We start from the raw sequence: 26,151 nt of genomic DNA on the forward strand, positions 1-26,151 counted from the left end.
AGAATCTGAAATATCCATTGAGTGACTCTGAATTAGAAAATTACATGTTGAGTAACCTTTAATCTAGTAACAAAAGAGTAACCAATCTGGTTTCAAGGCTAAAGAATAAATTTATTCATATTGATGTTCCTTCACAATGGCATTGCCATTTTTTCTTATTGGCACAAATTTTATCTATTATATACCAAATTACTTTGGGCCATGAAAATACAATGAACTTTATTTTTTAGGACAATAAGGCTTTTGTTTTATTCCTTGCAGAGATGGTCTACAACATGGGTAGAAATATGCACATATTGTTAATTCTGCCCTTCCACTCCCTAGCTGATACTCTTGTTTTCCCCTTGGTCATATTTGCTCTTTCATATCATCCTTATTTTTTATCTGATTTTATTCACTTCAAAAACAAGTGTGAAAAACACTTGTGTACACACAGAATTTCTTGCTGTAAAGGCAGAATTTTATTTCATTTCAGGATAACTTAAATGGCTGGCAATACCTTAAAGGTTGTTAAAACCCTTAGAGGATACCTATCCAAATTCTATCTTAAATTTTTAAAACTTTCTTTTTAGGGGAGCCACTTGAGTCCTTATAGAGTCTCTGGATCATTGAAGAGCTCATATTTCTTTGTCACTTCCTTTCACATTTCCCTATTACTATATTTGAGAATTCCCTGTAGCTTCTAGGGATAGCACTTTCCTTTGCTGAGGGAACTCTTGTTAGAGCTTAGGATCAAACTGTAGCATGGTACTCTCTGTAGAACCTGCCTTTTAGGTGTCCCTTGATTAGAAAAAAATGCACAGTGGCAAGTACCAGGAGATACTGCTGTTGTCTTTATTCTTCCTGAGATACTCACCGCTATAACTCCGAGATCCCCATCCCGTTACATAAGCGGTGGAACCGGGTGAAATGGCCTGGTTAGCCTCTGGGAGACACACTCTATGAATATATCTGGTGTAAGTGACTTCTCTATCAAGTCGTACAAGTGCAATATCGTTTTCATGAGTTTCAGGGTTATAATTGTCATGGATTAAAATTCTCGTTACTCCTACTCTCTGTTGAGGAGATGTTGTGGAAGTACCAAAGGTGGCTATCCATTGACGAGGCTCAGAGTAGCTAAAAAAATATGAAAACATGCTATTTGAATAGAGAAGTTGTGAGAATTTCAAATGATGGGATTTTTGCATTTGTCATCCTGCCCTGTCCCCACCCCCCCCGCCCCCACCCCCAATCTAGGAACTATTTGATTGACATTTCTTTGGGATCTATTTCTGTAACTCTTTACTGGCACAATGATCATTGGTCTAAAGAAACATAGAAATGCTTTAGCAAACATATTCTGGGGTGATGAACATCCTGGTGTTCTGTTATTCCAATGAGGATATCCTGATACTTTGATGACTAGTATAGCAAAGCTTTTCTTTGATTTCTCTCTTTTCTATATCCTTCCATTCAAGCAACCAAGAAGTCTGAAACAATGTTCACTTTAGTTTTAACTGATTCCTTCTGTTATTTTTTTCCTTTCCTTCAGGCAGAAGCTCCATTTAAATAGTAGTACTGAAAGAGCTCCTTGTCTTATCAGTGGATAAATGATTTTTCTGTACTAAATATGTTGCTTGTTGAAGATTTTGGTGCATATGTTTGTGTGTATGAATACAGAGAGAGACAGAGCACTAATATATACAAAATGTAAGGCATTATCTTTAAGATCTAGGAATAGGGACTTTTTGCCAAACTCCCAAAATATGAACTGAACAGTTAAGAAGAAGGAATTTCATGAAATCAATATTAAGTATGCCATACACAGAGTGCAAACTAATGGTTACCAGGGGGAGAAGGAGGGGGAGGTGCAAGATAGGGCAGGGGATTAAGAGCTATAAACTGTTATGTATAAAATAAATAAAGTATAAGGATATATTGTACAACACAGGGAATGTAGCCAATATTTTATAATGAATGGTGTATAACCTTTAAAAACTGTGAATTACTATGTTGTGCACCTGTAACTCATATAATATTGTACATCATCTATACTTCAATAAAAAGGTCTGTAACATTAAAAAAGCAAATCAATTAAAAGTTATATAAAACTAAAAACAAAATTAACTGCACCATGGGCATATTTATCAGATGAATGAAAAACCATGAGAAAATACTTGCAATGTTTAACATCTAAAATTTTTGTAGAATAAACAGAATTCTATGAACCAACAATAAATGGAAAGAGAACCATTATAAAATGATCAAAAAATATTAATAGGCATTTATGGGAGGAGAAGTCCAAACAGCCAGTAGACATGAAAAATACTCAGACTCACTAGTAAGTGGAGAAGTGGAAATTATAACAATAATGAGCATCTAATTTATATTCATAAGAATGGAAAAAAATTGAAAAAGAATAATATTGTGTTGGTGAGGAAGAAGTTCAAACTCTTTTGCATTAAATGTGAAGATACAAAATTCTGGAAAGCACTGCAGTGTGTTTAGCACACTGTATATACACTTCTGGGTACATGTGTCAGAGAAATTCTTCAACGTTTATTTGTTGTTGTCCAGTCTCTCAGTCATGTCTGACTCTTTGCGACTCCATGAACTGCAGCATACCGGCTTCCCTGTCCTTCACCATCTCTTGGAGTTTGCTCAAACTCATGTCCACTGAGTCGGTGATGCCATCCAACCATCTCATGCTCTGTCGTCCCCCTCTTCTCCTGCATTCAGTCTTTGCCAGCATCAGGGTCTTTTCCAGTGAGTCGGCTCTTTGCATCAGGTGGCCGACGTATTGGGGAGCTTCAGCTTCAGCGTCAGTCCTTCCAATGAAAATCCAGGGTTGATTTCCTTTAGGATTGACTGGTGTGATCTCCTTGCAGTCCAAGGGACTCTCAAGAGTCCTCTCCAACACCACAGTTCGAAAGCATCAATTCTTTGGCACTCAGTCTTCCTTATAGTCCAACTCTCACATCCATACATGACCACTGGAAAAACCATAGTTTTGACTATATGGACCTTTGTTGGCAAAGTGATGTCTCTGCTTTTTAATATGCTGTCCAGGTTGGTCATAGCTTTCTTTTCAAGGAGCAAGTGTCTTTTAATTTCATTGCTGCAGTCACCGTCTGCAGTGATGTGATGGAAGTTTATAGACAGGCACATATGCAGGCATGAGAAAAAGTTCTATGTGCTGCAATCTGGGGCTGTAGGAAGTTGGTGCAGCCTCACTGGATGAAGGGATATGGTGGATGCAGTTGTGGATCAGATTAAAATTGCCAGGATTGAGCAAAAACATTAAGGAACAATATGAGACTTATACACAGTGTTACTCATATAAATTGAAGAAACACACACACAAACTAAAGGTTTTACAGGTAACTGCATATTTAAAGACACACATCAAGTATTTGGGGGAGGCCTACGGGGGCAGGGAAGGCAATAGAATTGGAATTCAAGTATGACAGGAGAAAAATAAAATGAGAGAAAAGTCTTATACAAACTGATGAAAATAAGGTTCTGTGAATTGGAAGCTGATAATTTCAACATGCTCTTAAGGTTGACTAAAAACAAAATGTAACCAAATAGTTTGAGAGTTTTGTGGAGTTTTGATAGTGGAGTTATATGAAAAATAGAGATTATATATATTATCCAGGAGATACTTTCATCAGGTATAGCAGTTTGCAAAAAAGTAAGTGCTAGTTAGAAATTCTAAAGAAAAAATATTTGACAACAAGCAAATACATGGATTTTTTTACACTAAACTTCTTTTACTCGGGTCGTTTTAGTGAAGATGCTAAAAGGCACTCTTCTTCTCTGTCTGCCTCCCTCCCACCCTTCTTTTCCTTTCAGCAAGTTTTGGAACCAGTTGAATTTATATATGAAACTTACCTGTGCTGCACATTGGCAGTGTTATTCTGGGCAAGTTACTTAATGTCTCTAGTACTATGTGATTGATGCATGCCCTCTAACACAGATGTAAGTATTCACTGAGACAAATAGGGCATGCTGAGATGGATAGGGCGCTGCAGTCTTACCTTCTGAAGCAGTGAGCTGCTGACAGGATCCACCTGCTACTGATCAAGGCTCCTCCGCAGCGGTGAGAGTTGCTCCACTGGAGGCTGACTTGCCAAGGCCAGTCTCCTTCCTCAGCTTTATTGCCTCCCATGATTCTCTCCTCAGACAAGGTTATCAGGCCCGAGCGGACCCCACATTCTAATGGGAAAGGGAAGTAATGTGCTAGGAAGATCATGATGCTTACATCTGGGAGATGCTCTAAGAGTTTCACCATAACTTATGACTTTTATGTCTTTTATGTATTCTTTCTCAGGACATGCTAGGCTTTCCAAAAGCATGATCAATATGTTATACTTTTAGAGTACTTATCTGACTGTTACCTATAGACTTCATTTTAGAGAACATTGCTGAACTTGGTTGTCATGGAGGCTTCAAACTGTGGAGCAGATTCAGAGTTCTATGGAATTCGTCATAAGTGGGAGTTAAGGTCGGTCAGTGCTAGAGGAACTACCTGAGGCCACAGGTTCCCTGGGGAATATCCATCTTCTCAATAGCCTTGCTACTCAAAGTGTGGTCTGTGGACCTGCAACATGAGTGTCCCCAAAGAGCTTGATAGAAATGTTGACTCTGTGTGGAAACAACCTAAGTGATTATCAGTAGATGTGTGGATTAAGAAATAGTGGTATATATGCACATAGAAACATGCACACACATTGGAATGTTTTCCAGCCTTAAAAAGGAAGGAAATCCTGTCACTTGCAACAACATGGATGAAACTGTAGAGTATTGTCCTAAGGAAATAAGCCAGACAAAGGCAAATACTGCATGGTATCACTTCTATGTGGAAATTAAAAAAAAAAGTCAAACTCCTAGAAACAGTAGAAAGTGGTTGCCAGGGTGCAGGGGAAATAGGAAGAGTTTGATTAAAGGATATACACTTTCAGATATAAGCTGAATAAGGTCTGAGAATCAAATGTATAACATTATGACTATGTCCGACAGCACTGTATTATATAATTGAAATTTGCTAGAGAGTAGAACTTTTCAAATGTTCTTGCCAAAAAAAATGGAGGGAGGTAATAAATACATGAGGTGATGAATGTGTTAATTAGCTAGATGAGGGAACTCTTTTCGTAGTATATACATATATCAAATCATGACATTGTACACTTTAAATATATTACAATTTTATTTGTCAGCTGTACCACATTAAAGATGAACAACAACAAAAAGAAATGTTGACTGTCAGACTCACATTAGGGAACAAATAAAAAATTGCATTTTTCTTCCAACTTTACTAAGGAATTGACAAATAAAATTGTATATATTTAAAGTGTACAATGTCATGATATGATATACAAATACACTGCAGAATGATTACCAAGTTCAAGATAATTAACACATCTAACACCTCACACATGGATGCATGGGCATGTCAGTTAGTCGTGTTCAACTCTTTGAGACCCCATGAACTGTAGCCTGCCAGACTCCTCTGTCCATGGGATTCTCCAGGCAAGAACACTGGTGTAGGTTGTCATTTCCTCCTCCAGGGGATCTTCCTGACCCAGGGATCGAACCCAGGTCTCCTGCATCTTTGCATTGGCAGGTGGATTCTTTATCACTGAGTCACTTGGGAAGCCCACAATACCTAACACAGTTAACTTATTTTTGTGTGTATATTTTTTGTGTGTATGTTTGATGAGAATACTTATGACCTACTCTCAGCAGCTTTCAAATGTCATATTACTAACTAGAGTCACCAAGTCATACATTAGGTTCCCAGAACTTCTGAGCAGCTGCATTTAACAAGTGATTCATGTGCATAGTGATGTTAGAGGGAACCTGCTCTTATCATGAAGACTGTAGTGGTAATACAGTTCACCGTGGACGAGCCAGTTCACATCCATAACTGACTCTGTCTTACCAAATGAGCCCTAGAAAAGGAATTACTTTAGGTCCACAGAATATTCTTGAGGGTGATTGAGGGTTTTTAAGTACCTAGATTAGGTTTATTTAAACGTCTTAAGAAAGTCCATGACACTCCAGTGGCCAGAGCTGAAATGTGCTGGAGTGGCTTGATCACTCAACTCCTAATGTCATGGTTTATTTCCTCTTGGTTAGTATGTTACTAAGAAATTAGAGGTAAATCACCATGAAAAATTTCTGTTGCTGAACCAGCTCTAAGGTAAATGATATTACTTCAATAGGATGCCATCCAAAGGCATTTATTTTCTAACAGATCTCCCAGACGGACGAGGAATAGACTTCTATTAAGAATATAAATGGCATATAGGTTCCTTTGCTGCATACTCCAAGGAAGTTCTCTAGTAAATTATTTTGTCCATGGGATTCTCCAGTCAAGAATACTGGAGTGGATTGCCATTCCCTTCTCCAGGAGATCTTCTCGACCCAGAGATTGAACCTGGATCTCCCAGTTGCAAGCAGATTCTTTACCATCTGAGCCACCAGGGAAGGCCCTAGTAAATTATTTAAGCACATTCTAATAAAAAAGAAGCATTAATTGCTAAATACACTTGAAGTTGAAAAACACCCATAGAGGAAGTATTAGCTTATAATATCACTTAAGTATCTGAGATAGGCCAGCTATCAAGATATATTAAACTAATTTCTAACTACATGCTATCAGCCCAAGGAGCAAACTACTCTTTTCTAGGGGTTATATGTCTGCTATCCAATCCTGAGAGTATATATAATTACACTGGAGAGCCCTGACTTTTATGTTATGTTATAGACATAAAACTGATAATGCTTTTTGCAATTTTTTAAATTATACTTTAATCTATACTTAAATCTGTCACAAAGCAAACTATTCTGGTAGTTAGGAAAAGCTATATAAAGGGGGCAGCCAAACGTAATTTGCAAGTCTGCTAAAATGCTACCATAGAATCAGGTTTGGAGAAACTTCCCAAAGCTGCCGAGAAAACTTTAGTGAGACCAAACTTGATACAGAGTGGGTGGAATGTCACCGATACTTCTTCCTCCTTCTAAAAATAGGGGAAAACCGGAAAATCACTTCATAGCCCAATGAAGTCAGCAGTGTCTAATCTCAACAACAACCTACATGAGTAAACTAAGAATACCATCTCAATAGATACTTCCTTGGCAAAGAGTACACATCACTTGAACATTTACTCTTGTTATTTTGGTAAACCACATTTACAAAGTAATTTAAAATCTTACCTTGAGTGAACAATTGTACTGTATCCTGGCCAGTTATTGCTAGTGTTAAAAAAAAGGAGGAGTCAGATCAATATAAAAAAGACTGTATATCATTTCACATTAATCTCTTAAAGTGTAGTCCTCAGATAACCATAATCAGAATCATTTGTAGGACTGCTAAATTTAGATTCCTAGGCTCCACCCTAGACCTGCTGAGAGAATCTGAGTCACAGGCTGCAAAAAACTGCATTTATTTTATTGCCCCAATTTGTCATTAATCACACTAAAGTTTGTGCATTAACTTCTCATCAAACAGTTAAAAGATATTTAAAAGATATTTCTGTTCTCAAGTCACTCAGTTTACTTGGGAAAACAGAAACATAGTCTTTGAGATACAAAGTGATAAATTCTCTAAGAGAAATTAATTTTTCACTTATTCTAATGTATATATATATATACACATATATCTGTATTCCTTGAGTGATATTATTTGTAGTACTGAAGGTATAACAAAACATAGGGGGTTTGCTCTCACATAATTTATAGAAAGAAATTAATTAAGGAATCATTCAAATAAATTTAAATGCAAAGTAGAGAGGAGAAAGGAGAGCATTACTAATGCTGTCTGATTCACGGATGTTATGATGGTGAAAATAATATTTGAATTGTATTTTGAATACCTAAAAGCAATTTTTCAGGCAGCCAAGAGGTGAAAGGCATTCCAGGTGAAAGGTATAGTGGCATGAAGATAGAAGATGTTTGTGGAGCAATGAAGTCAGTAGAGATAATACAAATTTTTCATGTAGGAAAGTGATGGGAGAGCACAGAAAGAAACTATGTTGGCGCCAGACACTGAAGGCCTGTCTATTCCAGTTCAATTTCTGCTTACAGAGCTGTTTCCTCTGAATGTCCTACAGCCATCTCAAACTCAATGTCACCAAATTTTAACCCCAATTTACTACTTCCCTAGTGGCTCAGATGATAAATAATCTGCCTGCAATGCAAGAGACCTAGGTTCGATCCCTGGATTGGAAAGATCCTCTAGAGAAGAGCATGACAACCCCACTCTGATATCCTTGCCTGGAAAATCCCATGGACAGAGGAGCCCAGTGGGCTATGGTCCATGAGGTCTCAAAGAGTTGCACACGACTGAGCCACACACACACACACACTCTTAGTAAATGACATCACTTCCACCAATAGCTAGAAATCTGAAACAGTCTCTAACTCCTTTCTCACTATTTCCCACATCTTATTGGCTTCCGGATTTTGTACCTTCTAGCATCTAACTATCCTTTGAATTAGCCTCATCTTTCCCATCCCTTTAGCTACTACTTGAGTACATGCTTTCATCATTCGACACCTGTATTTTCTTTTTTGACACCTTTACTTTTAACAATAGCCTTCATCCTGTCTATATGCCCTGGACAATTATCTATCTTTTCTGAGTGGGGAAAATAGAAGGATCTATAGTATGTGGCTGTTGTGGGAATGAAACAAACTTGATATGCGTCAGCAAGTCAGGCAGTACCCAACCACCCCCAGAGCTGGAGCAGTGTCTTAGAGGTCCTTGCTGTGTTAAGGATCAACTCTGTAGTTTCAGGGTCAGGAACTGGGAGTCCAGGATAGAGACAGGAGAATTTGGAGGGGTTAGGGAGGCAACTTTGTGGGCCTGGTGTCGTGGTTATTTGCCAACAGATAGGAAGGAATTTCATTGTTTTAACCACGGGTAAAATTATAACAAGTGTATGTTGATTAACTACTAGTCCAATGTGGGAGTCACCAAAACCCCTTAATCTGGAGCTTATTATGAGGTGAATCATGGTTTCTTAAGATAGTAGTACATGACAAAGTTGGAGGAGTGTCTACACATGAATTGAGTAATTTCTTTTTTAGAAGTTATGTGACAAATATTAATAGAGTACTTATTATGTACTAGATGCTGAGTAAGAGAAGTAAGGAGGATTAACAAGGCAGACTGGTTCTTGCCTTCAGAAAACTTAGAGTAGGATGAAGACAGTACAAACTCATGGAAACAAGTTTGTAGTTTCCATTATGATAAATGCTGTGAAGGAAAATGAAGATATCGGTGACAGAGGTAAACAATTTAGTAGTGGAAGTCAGAAAAGGCTTAGGTTAGAAAGAAATGATCCAGATGATAACTTGACAGATGCAAGGGAGTGATCTAGCAAGTGTTATAAGAAACTGGACCAATGTATGCAACGGCTTGGGGCAGGAAGGAGAGAATCTTTGCAGATGGAGAAAGTAAAGGTGTGGCCAGATTGTGGTAAATGAGGAAGAGAATAGCATAATAAATGGCTGCAGGGGGAAGCATGAATGAGATCATACAGTGAACTATATGGAAAATATGAAATACATGAAAATATATGAAAAATATGAAATATATGAAAATATATGAAATATATGAACTATATGAAAAATATGAAATATATGAAGAATATGAAAATATATGAAGAATATGAAAATATATGAAATATATTAAAAATATGAAGAATATGAAATATATGAAAATATATGAAATATATGAAAAATATGAAATATATGAAAAATATGAAATATATGAAAATATATGAAATATATGAAAAACATGAAGAATATGAAAATATATGAAAAATATTAAAAATACAAAGAATATGAAAATATATGAAAAATATGAAGAATATGAAAATATATGAAGAATATGAAAATATATGAAATATATTAAAAATACAAAGAATATGAAAATATATGAAAAATATGAAGAATATGAAAATATATGAAATATATTTAAAATACAAAGAATATGAAAAATATGAAGAATATGAAAAATATGAAGAATATGAAAATATATGAAGAATATGAAAATATATGAAAAAATGAAATATATGAAAAATATGAAATATATGGAAATATATGAAAGGCCTGGCGTGCCTGCGGGACCTGGGGTGGGGGGAGGGGGCGTGGGTGAGCGGCGAGGACGTCTCGGTGCCCTCCCTCCCTGGGCCTCTTCAGGCTCGCCCCCGGTTGGCGGCGCGCCGCACCGCCCCCCCACACCCCGCCCCCCACCATCCCATTCGCTACTCAGGGTCACGTGGCTCCGGACGTGTGTGGCTTCTGCCCAGGGCCGAGGTCCCCGGAGCCTCCTTCGGGCTTAGGAGCAGCCCAGCCAGGGCCCCAGGCGCCCATCCTGCCCGGTGCCCACCGTATCATTTATTGTCCAAATCAGAACATGTAAAGGGTAATATTAATAATGGTTCTTAGACAATTGACATGGTCTCCATTACTGTCCTGAGTAAACCAGGAAATATGGTATTCTGCTTACAGGTGGCATTTTTGTTTCATTTTGTGGGAATACATGGGAGACTTTAAGCAAGATTGTATTTATATTTTAAAATATTTCCTTATCAATATGCAGACAATATATTTGAAGGGCTGTGAAAGTAAAGGACTATAGTTTGGAGGCTAGTACAATAGTTAAAGTAAGAAATGATGTTGGCTTAGACCACAGTGATCACAATAGGCATGGAAAGCAGTGGAACTAGAATTCCATTCCAGGCAGAAGTTGTGTGGATTTTCAGAGAGGAGATAGAGATACTGTTAAATCTTCTAATTTCTTTCTTTATTCTACAAGTATTTACCAGACACCTTCCAATTACATACTCTTTTCACAGTGAGGTGATCCTAAATTAAACTGTTCTCTGACCTTGAATGGCTGTTTATCATTCTTATAACATATCTACCAATTGAACATCTGACAGCAATGTCCCTCATAAAGAGTATTGACAGGGGAAAAATAATAAAGAATTTTTAGCAAATAAAAGTTATGAAATGCATATGATTCTTTGAAACATCAGAATATTTTATATTAGAGAACTATGTATTACATTTAACTTCATAGTAAGTTGTTTTCACAAAATTTAATTCAGGGAAAAAAGAGTCCCTCATTAAATAAAAACATGAATTAGAACTTGTAGAGGGATCAACCGATATGAAATGGTATGTAAAAAAATGATACTTGCTTATTAACTGAATTGGAGTTATTCCGAAGTCTTCAGAGGTATTCGGCATTTGGTGTAAAATAGACTCAATTCTTCTTTTCATTGATGCTTCATTGTTTCTTCTGGTGAATGTAAATTTCATGACAATATCTGCTATCAGGTCATTTCCACTTTGCCTGAATAGCCATAAAAATATTTTAAGTGTACAATTATGATAATTTTCTGTTATTTTTACATCTTCTTCTTGATTAAGTATTTAAAAAATTACTTAAGAAATTTAATAATCGGCTAACAAACACATGAAAAGATGCTCAACATCACTCATTATCAGAGAAATGCAAATCAAAACCACAATGAGATACCATTACACGCCTGTCAGGATGGCTGCTATCCAAAAGTCTACAAGCAATAAATGCTGGAGAGGGTGTGGAGAAAAGGGAACCCTCTTACACTGTTGGTGGGAATGCAAACTAGTACAGCCGCTATGGAGAACAGTGTGGAGATTTCTTAAAAAACTGGAAATAGAACTGCCACATGACCCAGCAATCCCACTTCTGGGCATACACACTGAGGAAACCAGATTTGAAAGAGACACGTGCACCCCAATGTTCATCGCAGCACTGTTTATAATAGCCAGGACATGGAAGCAACCTAGATGCCCATCAACAGATGAATGGATAAGGAAGCTGTGGTACATATACACCATGGAATATTACTCAGCCATTAAAAAGAATTCATTTGAATCAGTTCTAATGAGATGGATGAAACTGGAGCCCATTATACAGAGTGAAGTAAGCCAGAAAGATAAAGACCAATACAGTATACTAACACATATATATGGAATTTAGAAAGATGGTAATGATAACCCTATATGCAAAACAGAAAAAGAGACACAGAAGTACAGAACAGACTTTTGGACTCTGAGGGAGAAGGCAAGGGTGGGATGTTTTGAGAGAACATCATCGAAGCATGTATATTATCAAGGGTGAAACAGATCACCAGCCCAGGTTGGATGCTTGAGACAAGTGCTTGGGGCTGGTGCACTGGGAAGACCCAGAGGGATGGGATGGGGAGGGAGGCGGGAGGGGGAATCGGGATGGGGAACACATGTAAATCCATGGCTGATTCTTGTCAGTGTATGGCAAAAACCACTATAATATTGTAAAGTAATTAGCCTCCAACTAATAAAAATAAATGGAAAAAAAAAGAAATTTAACAACAACAACAAAAAAGAAATTTAACATTAGAACAGATTCACACATGGTGTTTGTATATGTAATGATGTATCACAATGGTATCCTACAAACCCTTAATATCGGTGCATAGGGCACTGTACCCACCATTCAGGATAGCTTGTTTTTGAAGTCAGAACGCCAGAGTGTGAACACCAGCTCTACCATTTACTGTTGGACTTTAGGTGGGTTTTTTTTTTCTTCTTAACCTCTGTCTGTCTCCTCACATTAAAATGGGTTATCAAGAAGGTTATATGAGTTAATATATGTAAAACTTTTGGGAAGAGTACATAGCATACAGTAGGAGTCCAGAAACAGACTCATAGACACGTATAACAATATATTATAGAAGTGTCACAAATCTGAAGGAAAATAACTTGTGCAAGAAATCTCTGCTTATACCACATGCAAACAAAGCATTTGAATATGAATTTGAATATGAACAGCACAAATTTAAAACTTTCAAGCAGATAAGAGAGAATGTCTTTATATATAGGAGAAGGAAGGGATTCTTAAATAAGACATTTTGCAGCTGATATTCTACAACGAAAGATGCCATAAACAAACTGTAAAGATAAGCTATAGATGGAGAATATGTTTGGCACTCAAAATAAGAAATGTTTGGTGCCTCCTATTAACACAGAATGCCTACAAATTAATAAGGAAAAGACAAACAATAGAAAAACAATTCAAAGAAGAGGGATCTTTGGTGAAAAATAAACATGTAAATAGATGAAACAGGATTCTGTTTATATGTCATTTATTTGATCTTAATAACAACTGTGTCTAAGAGTCATATCCCTTCCTCTTGGAAACCGTGAGTAACAAGCTGTCTTTTCAGAAGTCATCTTCTGATATTTTGGCCTCATTGTACCTCAGATTTTCTGATAACAGTACATTTTTTTAAAAAAATTAAATTAATATTTTAAGTATAGCTGGTTTACAATGTTGTGCCAATCTCTGCTGTATAGCAAAGTGACTCAGTTATATAAATGCATTTGTTTTTTCATATTCTTTTTCATTATAATCACAGGATATTCAGTATAGTTCCTTGTAACACAGTGTATTTTAAAAAAGAAGAGGAAGGAGAAAAAGTGGTGTGTGTTTATAAAGTTTACTAAACTTTCCAATGTCGAGTTTGCACCTACCATTCTTATTTCTGGGCTAGCCTTTTGCTACTCTAAATACTGGGCTGGATGAAGCACAAGCTGGAATCAAGATTGCCGGGAGAAATATCAATAACCTCAGATATGCAGATGACACCACCCTTATGACAGAAAGTGAAGAACTAAAGAGCCTCTTGATGAAAGTGAAAGAGGAGAGAGAAAAAGTTGGCTTAAAGCTCAACATTCAGAAAACTAAGATCATGGCATCCGATCCCAACACTTCATGGCAAACAGATGGGGAAACAGTGGAAACAGTGACAGACTTTATGTTTTTGGGCTCTAAAATCACTGCAGATGGTGACTGCAGCCATGAAATTAAAAGACGCTCACTCCTTGGAAGGAAAGTTATGACCAACCTAGACAGCATATTAAAAAGCAGAGACATTACTTTGTCAGCAAAGGTCTGTCTAGTCAAGGCTATGGTTTTCCCAATGGTCATGTATGGATGTAAGAGTTGGACTATAAAGAAAGCTGAGCGCCAAAGAATTGATGCTTTTGAACTGTGCTGTTGGAGAAGACTCTTGAGAGTCTCTTGGACTGCAAGGAGGTCCAACCAGTCCATCCTAAAGGAGATCAGTCCTGGGTGTTCATTGGAAGGACTGATGCTGAAGCTGAAACTCCAATACTTTGGCCACCTGATGCGAAGAACTGACTCATTGGAAAAGACCCTGATGCTGGGAAGGCAGGAGGAGAAGGGGAGACAGGATGAGACTTGAATTTGGGTAAACTCCGGGAGTTGCTGATGGACAGGGAGGCCTGCGTGCTGCGGTTCATGGGGTCACAAAGAGTCGGACACGACTGAGTGACTGAACTGAACTGAACTGATGTTCTTTACTCACCAGTCCCACTACACTGCTTTCAGTTTTTCACTCTTTTTAACCTCAAAAACTTCATATATAAGCTATTCCTTCTGCCTGAAATACACATAAACACACTCACACCACTTTTCCCCCTTCCTCTTCTGTTTTAAAATATACTGTTACACTTGTACATATATGCACATATAATGTTATACGTACAGACATAATATATGTTTACATATTGTAGGGGTAAGGAGTGGCAGAAGAACTTTAAGCAAATACTATGTTTAGCTTTATCATTTAAAAAAAATCTGACTGGCTGCTCTGTGAAATGTGGAATGGAGAAAGACTCGAGGAGAGGAGGTTCGTCAGGAGGTGGTGCAATTCCAGACGAGAGATGACTGAGGACAGAGTGTTTGAAGTTATGGATTTTAAACATTGTAAGAAACAGAACTGTGAAGGTTAGATGATTGGATGTATGGGTTGAGGGAGAAACAGGAATTAAATATAACTCTCATATTTCTTTCTTGAGCAACTAGGTTGAAGGTGACACCCCTGACAGAGGTAGGCAACACTAAATGAGTCACATATTTGATTGGGGACAGAGGATAGGTTCAGGTCTGGATGTATTAACATTGTGTTATCTGCAAGATGGCCATATTATGATATCAAGTAGATGGCTGTATATGTTCACATCTAGAGAGGAGAAAAGAGGTCGGGCCCCAGAGATACAACTTTGATAATAATTAGCATATAGAGGGCAGTTCAGTTCAGTTCAGTCACTCAGTCGTGTCCGACTCTTTGCGACCCCATGGACTGGACTGCAGCACCCCAGACCTCCCTGTCCGTCACCAACTCCTGGAGTTTACTCAAACTCATGTCCGTTGTGTTGGTGATGGCATCCAACCATCTCATCCTGTCATCCCCTTCTCCTCCTGCCCTCAATCTTTCCCAGGATAGTGGGCAGGGAAGCCTCTAAAAGGAGCTTCAGTGTGATGAGAGGGTTACTGCACGGTCAGACATTTGAGGAATGTAAAAAGAAAGAATAAGAGCTAACAAAGAAAACTGAGAAGTAAAAGGAAAGTCAGAGTGTAGAGGGTCATGGAAACCAAGGGATGGCACTGTTTCAAAAAAGAATAAAAACAGTGCTAAGTTCTCCCATCCAAGTCAGTTGAGAGGTTCAAGAAGAGGACTGATAAACGATTTTTTGGGGAATTTGTGATTCAAATGTCATTGTTGAACTTGGGAAGAACAATTAGTATTTTGTGGTGAGATCCGAAGCCAGAGGGCAGTGGATTGAGCAGTAATCGGGAAGTGAACAAAAGGAAAAAAAAAAAAATACAAATTCAGTTCTACAAGTATTGCCAGCTAGTGGCTAGTACAGAGACTTGCTCAAGAAAGTACTAAGGTGAATGTGCACTGAACTGACTGAAATACATTTTGAAACAAACTCTTCCCATGAATTCTTCTTACTTCTCGGCCTCCTCAGCAAAACTTAAAAGGCCAGAGTGCCATGCTTGTATTTAACTAGGTGACTCTATCAAGAATAAGAAAAATTAAACTTTTTGTGGTGTTAGTATTTGAGAAAGAAAGTATAATTTCTCTTTCTTCTGAAGAATTTTTTTACATTATTTGAAGGACTGAGCAGTGTGGACATTTGAGACATTTGTGGTAGGGCCAGTCACTTTTACTCTCACTTCAGTAAGGGTAACTATTTTAGTTAGGAGAGATATCACATCACATCACATCACATCACATCACATCACATCATATCACATCACAAGAATAGGTCTGTATTCCATTCAGGTAGGAATGAAAAATAATAAATATGCATGCTGCTACTTCCCCTATTACTGATTCATTGCATACATTTCTGTATCTGGCCACAGCATCCTTTAAAACATTCCAGGGAGACAAAAACTGAAAAGCCACTTTTGATGTTGGTTTAGCATTCCGATCTTGGATGAATATGCCCAGGATCACAGCATTGCACATCTCCACAAGGCACTGTCTACACAGACTGCATTGTGAATCGTATCCCCTGAATTTACAAATAGCCTTCTTACTGTACAGTCATCCAACTGCCTTCCTTTTCCCATGATGAACTGAAGTAACAGTCATTCACATTACTAGATATAGACCATATGTGACAATTTGACATTGTTTTTTAAGCTGCCCGTGATACTATTTTCATGATATTGCAACACATTTTATGAATGTCTCTTTCTTTAACTATGCTATGAACAAAGTCTAATGAAGCAAATTGTATCTAGGCTTATATATATTGTAGTTCCACTTACCTCAGTTTGATGACATGAGCTTTGATGAACTGATTTTTTAAATCTGACTCTTTGAATGTTCTAGTAATCTGCAGAAAGGGGAAAAAAAAAACCTTGTAATTACAGTTCTTTCTCTCCTTCCTCTTTCCAACACTGAAACATGGGACTATGTTAATGAGGAATATAGACTAGAGTTTTTTTAGTTCAGTTTAGTTCAATTCCACTTCAGAACATCTGGGATCATTTTAGACAGGCTAAAAACCTTCTGAAGCAGTGTCTGTTCTTCATCTATTACACAAAGATCATAATGGACAGGATGCATCTTCACTAGAAGCCATTCTAAACACAGCAGACACTTTGCTCAATGAAAGCCCATGTTATGTGATTTTGTAGCTGTTCCTAAAGAGGTTGGGGCATGAGCCAGCCCAACACTATACAACTTACACTGTGATCCTGCAAAAACTGTTCTTAAATAGGTTAAAACCAGACTAAAATGAGTAGAAAGGGAGAGTCTGATGAAAAGGAGGAAGAGAAATAAAGGACAGTTTTTTCCTTATTGTTTCTGATTAATGTCTAAACATCTTAAGTTATTTTTAACGTCAGTTGTTATTTCCTGACCTAACTTTAACCTTCCCCCTGAATCATTGCTCAGTGCCAGCAAGGATGGCTCTCTTGAGGTATAAGGTTTAGCTTCACAAAGAACTAGAGAAGTAGTGATTCTGGAAGTAGATTCTGGAAGAGTTCTACCAAGACGCAGGGTGAGGTGTACTAAGCCATCATATTGTGGAGTGGATTCTGTTGGCTAGTACTGTGAGGTTGGACTAAGGTTGAGGTGAACGTGAAGAGGTTCAAATGGGGAAATTAAGTAGCATGCTGAATATTATATTAAGCCAGGATTTGAAGTCAATTCTCGAGACTGTAAAGTTTACATAATCTCTGTCACACCATATTATATCTTTTTTTTTTCAATATCCATTTCTTTAGGCTGATATTGGACCAACCAGTTGTTAGAAAATATGATAACTTTTTTTCTTTCTAGAAGTCTTGAATATTTTTAAGAATTATGAGGCTTTTAGTTTTATCAAAATAATTTCTTTTTTTAAAAATTCAAGAAGTACTAGTAAGTGTTAAGAAGAAAGCAAAAAGTCACTCAAAATTCTATGATCTAGAATTATAGGATGCTACCATTTGGCCAGCCATATTCTAGTTAACTTTGTAGAAGGATGGGTTTTAATGTGTTTGTTTATATGGTATACTGTAGGAGGAGGTTTAGTAAACTGATTTAAGGTTAATATTACTTGACTTTAACAGAAGTAGAAAGAACTGACCTAAAACTGAAGGAATTGCTAAAATTTAAGTAAATGTTTCTTGTAACTGTATTTCATGATTTAGTATTGTACCAGCACAGGTTAGACTTGATCAAAGGGCTAAAAATCCACTTTAATTATTACATTTTGCTATGTGGAAAATATTGAGGTAATTTAGTGAAGATAATAAGCAACATAAAGGAAGTTGATTAATTGGCAGATATCCATCAGCTCAGTTCAGTTCATTCACTCAGTCATGTCCAACTCTTTGCGACCCCATGAATCGCGGCACGCCAGGCCTCCCTGTCCATCACCAACACCTGGAGTTTACTCAAACTCATGTCTATCGAGTCAGTGATGCCATCCAGCCATCTCATCCTCTGTCGTCTCCTTCTCCTCCTGCCCCCAATCCCTCCCAACATCAGGGTCTTTTCCAATGAGTCAACTCTTCGCATGAGGTGGCCAAAGTATTGGAGTTTCAGCTTCAGCATCAGTCCTTCCAAACAATACTCAGGACTGATCTCTTTTAGGTTGGACTGGTTGGATCTCCTTGCAGTCCAAGGGACTCTCAAGAGTCTTCTCCAACACCACAGTTCATAAGCATCAATTTTTCGGCGCTCAGCTTTCTTCACAGTCCAACTCTCACATCTGTACATGACCACTGGAAAAACCATAACCTTGTCCAGATGGACCTTTGTTGACCAAGTAATGTCTTTGCTTTTTAATATGCAGTCTAGGTTGGTCATAACTTTCCTTCCAAGGAGTAAGCATCTTTTAATTTCATGGCTGCAATCACCATCTGCAGTGATTTTGGAGCCCCAAAAAATAAAGTCTGACACTGCTTCCACTGTCTCCCCATCTATTTGCCATGAAGTATTGGGACCAGATGCCATGATCTTAGTTTTCTGAATGTTGAGCTTTAAGCCAACTTTTCCACTCTCCTCTTTCACTTTCATCAAGAGGCTCTTTATTTCTTCACTTCCTGCCATAAGGGTGGTGTCATCTGCATATCTGAGGTTATTGATATTTCTCCTGGCAATCTTGATTCCAGCTTGTGCTTCTTCCAGCCCAGCATTTCTCATGATGTACTCTGCATATAAGTTAAATAAGCAGGGTGACAATATTCAGCCTTGACGCACTCTTTTTCCTATTTGGAACCAGTCTGTTGTTCCATGTCCAGTTCAAACTGTTGCTTCCTGACCTGCATACAGATTTCTCAAGAGGCAGGTCAGGTGGTCTGGTATCCCCATCTCTTTCAGAATTTTCCACAGTTTACTGAGATCCACACAGTCAAAGGCTTTGGCATAGTCAAGAAAGCAGAAATAGATGTTTTTCTGGAATTCTCTTGCTTTTTCGATGATCCAGCAGATGTTGACAATTTGATCTCTGGTTCCTCTGCCTTTTCTAAAACCAGCTTGAACATCTGGAAGTTCACGGTGCACGTATTGCTGAAACCTGGTTTGGAGAATTTTGAGCATCACTTTACTAGCGTGAGATGAGTGCAATTGTGCGGTAGTATGAGCATTCTTTGGCATTGCCTTTCTTTGGGATTGGAATGAAAACTGACCTTTTCCAGTCCTGTGGCCACTGCTGAGTTTTCCACATTTGCTGGCATACTGAGTGCAGCACTTTCATAGCATCATCTTTTAGAATTTGAAATAGCTCAACTGGAATTCCTCGCCTCCACTAGCTTTGTTCGTAGTGATGTTTTCTAAGGCCCAGTTGACTTCACATTCCAGGATGTCTGGCTCTAGGTGAGTGATCACACCATTGTGATTATCTGGATCGTGAAGATCTTTTTTGTACAGTTCTGTGTATTCTTGCCACCTCTTCTTAATATCTTCTGCTTCTGTTAGGTCCATACTGTTTCTGTCCTTTATCAAACCCATCTTTGCATGAAATGTTCTCCTGGTATCTCTAATTTTCTTGAAGAGATCTCTAGTCTTTCCCATTCTGTTGTTTTCCTCTATTTCTTTGCATTGATCACTGAGGAAGGCTTTCTTATCTCTCCTTGCTATTCTTTGGAACTCTGCATTCAAATGGGAATATCTTTCCTTTTCTCCTTTGCTTTTAGCTTCTTTTTGTTTCACAGCTATGTGTAAGGCCTCCTCAGACAACCATTTGCCTTTTTGTGTTTCTTTTCCATGGGGATGGTCTTGATCCCTGTCTCCTGTACAATGTCACGAACCTCCATCCATAGTTCATCAGGCACTCTGTCTATCAGATCTAGTCCCTTAAATCTATTTCTTACTTTCACTGTATAGTCATAAGGGATTTGCTTTAGGTCATACCTGAATGGTCTGGTGATTTTCCCTCCTTTCTTCAGTTTAAGTCTGAATTTGGCAATAAGGAGTTCATGATCTGAGCCACAGTCAGCTCCCAGTCTTCTTTTTGCTGACTGTATAGAGCTTCTCCATCTTTGGCTGCAAAGAATATAACCAGTCTGATTTTGGTGCAACCATCTGGTGATGTCCATGTGTAGAGTCTTCTCTTGTGTTGTTGGAAGAGGGTGTTTGCTATGACCAGTGTGTTCTCTTGGCAAAACTCTTATTAGCCTTTGCCCTGCTTCATTCCATACTCCAAGGCCAAATTCGCCTATTACTCCAGGTGTTTCTTGACTTCCTACTTTTGCATTCTAGTCCCCTATAATGAAAAGGACATCTTTTTTGGGTGTTAGTTCTAAAATGTCTTGTAGGTCTTCATAGAACTATTCAACTTCAGCTTCTTCAGCATTACTGGTTGGGGCATAGGCTTGGATTACCGTGATAGTGAATTGTTTGCCTTGGAAACGAACAGAGATCATTCTGTCATTTTTGAGATTGCATCCAAGTACTGCATTTCAGACTCTTTTGTTGACCATGATGGCTACTCCATTTCTTCTAAGGGATTCCTGCCCACAGTAGTAGATATAATGGTCATCTGAGTTAAATTCACCATTCCAGTCCATCTTAGTTCCCTGATTCCTAGAATGTTGACATTCACTCTTGCCATGTCCTGTTTGACCACTTCTAATTTGCCTTGATTCATGGGCCTAGCGTTCCAGGTTCCTATGCAATATTGCTCTTTACAGCATCGGACCTTGCTTTTATCACCAGTCACATCCACAACTGGGTATTGTTTTTGCTTTGGCACTACCCCTTCATTCTTTCTGGAGTTATTTCTCCACTGATCTCCAGTAGCATATTGGGCACCTACCAACCTGGGGAGTTCCTCTTTCAGTATCCTATCATTTTGCCTTTTCATACTGTTCATGGGGTTCTCAAGGCAAGAATACTGAAGTGGTTTGCCATTCCCTTCTCCAAAATACTTGTTAAAACTGAAGAAAAAATTGAAAATCTTTAGAGAGAAATAAATGCATAAACCTATATTCTGATAATTCTAGTTCTGGGAATATGTCCCAATAATATAATCATTCAGGTGTACAAGTATGTATCAACAAGAATGGTCATCAGAATATTGATTATAATAGTGAAAAACTGGAAACAGTGTAAACATCTGTCAACAGTAGAGTGGTTAAATGAAATATTGTATCTTTTTGCACTATAATACTGTTTAGTTATTTAAAATGGTAGATTTCTTCATTGATATTTAAATACTTCTATGGCACATTTTTGAGAAAAAATAGGAAAAAGCAGGCATGTATAGTCTTATTCCATTGATAGAAAATTATATGTGTTTGTGCATGTATGATTATGAAGTTTACATGAAAGATACTTGGAACATCAAAATATTAATTGTGGATATATGAATATTGAGATTTCTTGCATGTTTTTGTTTTTTTAATATTTCTTGAATGCCCTGAATTTTCTACATTTGTTTTATCTTTACAACAAAAGACATTACTAAAATTATTTTCATTTTGATCACAAAATTTATACATACATTGTGATTTGCTTTATAGACCATTTTTGAGAATAAATTAAAAATCACAAGTTAGATTGTACAATTTTTTTTGGTGCTGGAGATTGTATTTTAAAGACTTACTGAATATCTTCCAAAGGTGCTGGTAGCACTTTTCAAAGAAACTGATTTAGTTTATGTTTTCACATTGCTGGATGTGCTATATGTTGTGTTTTATGCCTTATGCCATTTCTCTCTAAATTAGTGCTTTGCAATTTTCCATGTGCTCTATGAAGGACGAACTCACCTAACATATCTAGTCTCTCTGACAGAAACTGAATGACCTCTTTAGGGCTGAGGACATCTCTGGCATATTGTTGTAATGACTGGTAGCCGGTTTCTAATTCCTTAGAGTGAAGCTGGAATTCTCAAAATACACACTTTCCATTTACTCACTTTCATTAAACTAGGTACACAGCTGAAACATTGCAAGGTGTCTCTGTGTGGGTATGAGGGCTTCAATATGAATAACGGTCCTCAGACTGGCCTCCTGAGATGTTTATCTCTAGCAGCTTTTTCAAGAAATTTAAGAACGACCATTGTGGTTTGAAGCCTAAACGATGGGCTCTCATGATGCAAATGATATGACTAAATATTGTTAATAATTTTTTAACAACAGGTTGGGAAGAGATAGTAGGAAGTTGGGGAGGTAAGCCTAAAATGCATTTCCACCTTTTCTGGAATATGCCGTAATTCAAGCTTTCAACCCCTTGGTTTTCTTCTGGACCAGGGTAATGAGCTTCTAACTAGTCTTACTGTGTGTGGTCTCTTCTCTTTATAATCTAATTTTTACATTCTGAACGTGAATCTGTCAGATCCTGTTTGCATCATTCTGCCTGTAGCTCAAGACTTTTTGTCTAAAAAATAAAACCCAAATTTGTTATTAGCTAAGGACATTCTCTTCTCTATGTCTTGGCTCATGTTTTAGCTGTGGTATGCCTTATTCATTCTAAAAGTCAGCCTGAAAATCATCTTTTATAAGAAACCATCTCTCATCTCCATGATTGGACATAATTTATCCTCTCAGCACAAACTTACATCCAGTATCTAATATCTACTCCACTTTCTGTATGTCCACTGCATTTGTCAGGATTAATGTTTAATAAACGTTTATTGAAGGAATAGGAGGCTTCTACTTTTGACATAATCAACTGATGTTCCCCAATATTAGCCCTACCTCTGCCTCCTGGCCTAGATTCTGTTTCCAAATTGTTCTGGTTCAGTTGTTTATTCTGATCTCATCAAACACTTAAACAATATACCTGACTTCCCTTGCTCTAATTTTATGCTCATGAAGCACTTTTCTCATAACTTGGCTCACAGTGTAATTTGTCTCTAGGGGTAAAGGTTGTCAGACAAGCAGATGACTCAATCCCCTGTCCATCATAGGCCTGGTTATAGCTTAACTCAGTGATTCCAAAGTGAGGTCCCTGGACAATTAGCATCAGCATCACCTGGGAACTTGCTGAAATGCAAGTTCTAACTACTGAATCAGAAACTCTGACATTAGGGCCCAGAGATCTGTTTTTTAATAAGCCTTCAAGGTGATTTTATTACATGCCAAAGTTTTAGAACCATTGGATTAATTTATATTCTTAAGAATTTCAGAAAAGGTAAGGTAAGTGAGCTGAGATTGGTCAGCTCTGACTCTGCAGGGCTGAAGGTCAAACCCTGGTCTATGATGATAAACTAAGGGTCTGCTTGTGAGATTTCTTGGCAGGCAGTCTCGGGGCCTCTTCATTTGAGAAACCAGACTTGCTTTATTTTCTATGTTGATCTTTGAAGCAAAGTATTATTTGTCCAAACTATGTTAACATGTATTTTAACACTTACTACCTGTGTGTTTAGTTGCATAAGAGAAAAGGAAAGAAGGAAAAATGAAAATGATTTAAAAAAACAAACTCAAGGATAGAGAAATGCTCAAATTGCACAAACAATAGACTTCCAATTTTTGAAGCCATAATCATAAAAAATATACTTACTCATGACCTAAAGCTCTTCACTCATGATGTAAGAAAATGTGAATAAGAACAAATGTACAAGCAAATTGACTTGAAAGAAGTATGATGAAACACATCCTTCACCATTCAGGACAGGAAAATATGCATCTAGCAGTTGTAAATATATCACAAAATATTAGGTTTATTATCATATTTGTTTTATGATAAAGAACAAAGGCAAATATTAACTTACCATAGATTCAATATTTTCACTCAAAGACCTATATTTCTCTGTAGCTGGTGAACTAAACTCATCACTATATTGAACACCCAGGATTTGAATTCTGCTTTGGTAAAAGGAAGATTTTTGATCTGTAAAACAAGGAAAAGGCAGAATCAGTCTCACATTACTAAGTACTTTAATTTTTATTTCATATAGGATTATTTAGGCTATGTTATATAATTTTAAAAAATTTAATTCCTTCAAAAGGAAAAAATTCTAAACTTAGTAAAAATGTAACTGTAATATAATTATTTTCCCTTTCAGTCTTTAAAAAGATTGGCACAGCTGAAACATTAAAAATGCATGAAAATCAGTGCAGCATTATTTGAGAAATTAGGCTCCTGTCTTTGTGTTTAAGTGTGACAATACAGTGTTGTTAGGAGGGGAAATTCATTAAAACTGAAACTTGATGTTGGTTTTTCCTACTTCTGTAATTCACTTTGCACATAGTAGTCTCTAGTCCAAAGTAAAATTTAGCTACAATTTTATAATTCAATTGACTGAAAAGACTATTACTAGTTACTGGAATAAATTTATTCTCACTTAGTCTCTACCCTTACACATACCCATATGCCTTCATTCTCCCCCATCCCAGCCCCAATGATTTAAATAATGCAATGGGATTATAGCTGAAATTAAAAAAAAATGAACAGATTATAGCGTATATTATCTAGTGAAATTTGACACATTTATCTACATTAAAACCTCTGAAAGAATATTCACTGGGATATTAAGTTGTGTGTTAATGAACAGTGTATAGCCATTCTTAATATTGTTTCTTTCTGTTTCATATTTTTAATAAAAAATTAAAGAAAATAAGAGAAACAAAAAAGAACAGAATCATTTTTAAACTTTGTTTTTAACCTCTTTCTACTTCTTAACTGCAAATTCATTTCCTATCATAACTGTCCTGCTCTTAAGATTGTTTTCAGGACACAGATCATGAATTAATGAATATTTAGGTATGTCCAACTTTTAGATTTTGAAACTTAAGGTCCTTTGCAATATTTCAAATAAAGAAGGAAATTATAGGATTAATGAAAAACAAAACAAGTGAACTCTAGCATCAGATAAATACTGTCTTTTTCGTTGGCTAGAATAATCCTTGCCTGGGTAATAATGTTGTTTGGTATACTAAAAAAGGCCAAAATAAGTAAATAAATAAATAAAACTAGAAGAGGAAAAAATACTGAATTATAGAAAATATAAACATGGGAATGTATTTAGAGGTATATAAATAAAATGTATAATTATGTTGTATTAAAAAATAAAAGTGGCAATAAAAGAGAGAAGGCCAAACTTTGAATCTGAAAGTATATTTAGTGAATTCATCTGAGAAGTGGTATTTCCAATCTTTCGGTACTTACCAAAAGCTAAAAAGTAGACAAGTAGACCTATGATCACTGCCAGGATCGCCACCACTGCGACGACAACAAAAAATACTACGTACGGATTCAGGGATCTTGAGGCTGATGCCACTCGTGCTGGCCTTAGAACAAGGGGGAAAGATCAAAGCCCATTCATTTCACTCAGAGAAGCCATCATTTCAGCACTGCTGAAGTCTCTTGGGTTGCTCATGGCTCTATTATAGAAAATTGATTGGTTCTTTTTTTTTGTTTATTTACTTATTTGGAGGATAATTGCTTTACAATATCATGCTGGTTTCCACCATACAAATAGGAATATGATTCTGAAATGGAATCAAACTGAACAACACTCTCTTTAATGGTATTTCTTACCATTTTTTAAGCACCACAATGTTGACATTTAGGTAGTTCGATGGAAGAATAAGGAAATATGATTTATGGTTTGCAACTGCTTTTTCTTCTTCTGACAGTAAGTTTCTCAAGAATAACAACGCTTTTCTGTTTTACTACAACTTCTAAGACCCTTGTTGAACACTACTGTGGTAAACTTCCTTACCTGGGCACCGTCCCCAAGGATGTGCTGAAGAGAGATCATTTTTGGTGGGGAGAGGGGCAGAGGGAGTCAGAATAGTAGCATTTCTCACAGTAATAGCCTCTATATTATTAAAATGAGGATATGGCTAGGGGCTGAGAGCTGAGA

At 37.1% G+C, this 26,151-nt stretch overlaps 1 protein-coding gene across 1 annotated transcript in view; it reads right to left on the minus strand.

Moving 5' to 3' along the window:
• TMPRSS11D (transmembrane serine protease 11D) overlaps positions 1 to 26,151 on the minus strand; it is a 52,247-nt gene that overhangs the window by 4,056 nt on the left and 22,040 nt on the right. Inside the window, exons 2-8 of the mRNA XM_043448047.1 lie at positions 25,452 to 25,573; positions 24,055 to 24,173; positions 16,676 to 16,743; positions 11,199 to 11,353; positions 7,201 to 7,239; positions 4,020 to 4,197; positions 857 to 1,116 (exon numbers count right to left, since the gene is read on the minus strand). Coding sequence (XP_043303982.1) covers positions 857 to 1,116; positions 4,020 to 4,197; positions 7,201 to 7,239; positions 11,199 to 11,353; positions 16,676 to 16,743; positions 24,055 to 24,173; positions 25,452 to 25,573 — 941 coding nt within the window. The remainder of the gene's footprint in view (positions 1 to 856; positions 1,117 to 4,019; positions 4,198 to 7,200; positions 7,240 to 11,198; positions 11,354 to 16,675; positions 16,744 to 24,054; positions 24,174 to 25,451; positions 25,574 to 26,151) is intronic.

This window comes from Cervus canadensis, chromosome 26 (genome assembly GCF_019320065.1).
Source record: "Cervus canadensis isolate Bull #8, Minnesota chromosome 26, ASM1932006v1, whole genome shotgun sequence".
NCBI lineage: Eukaryota > Metazoa > Chordata > Mammalia > Artiodactyla > Cervidae > Cervus > Cervus canadensis.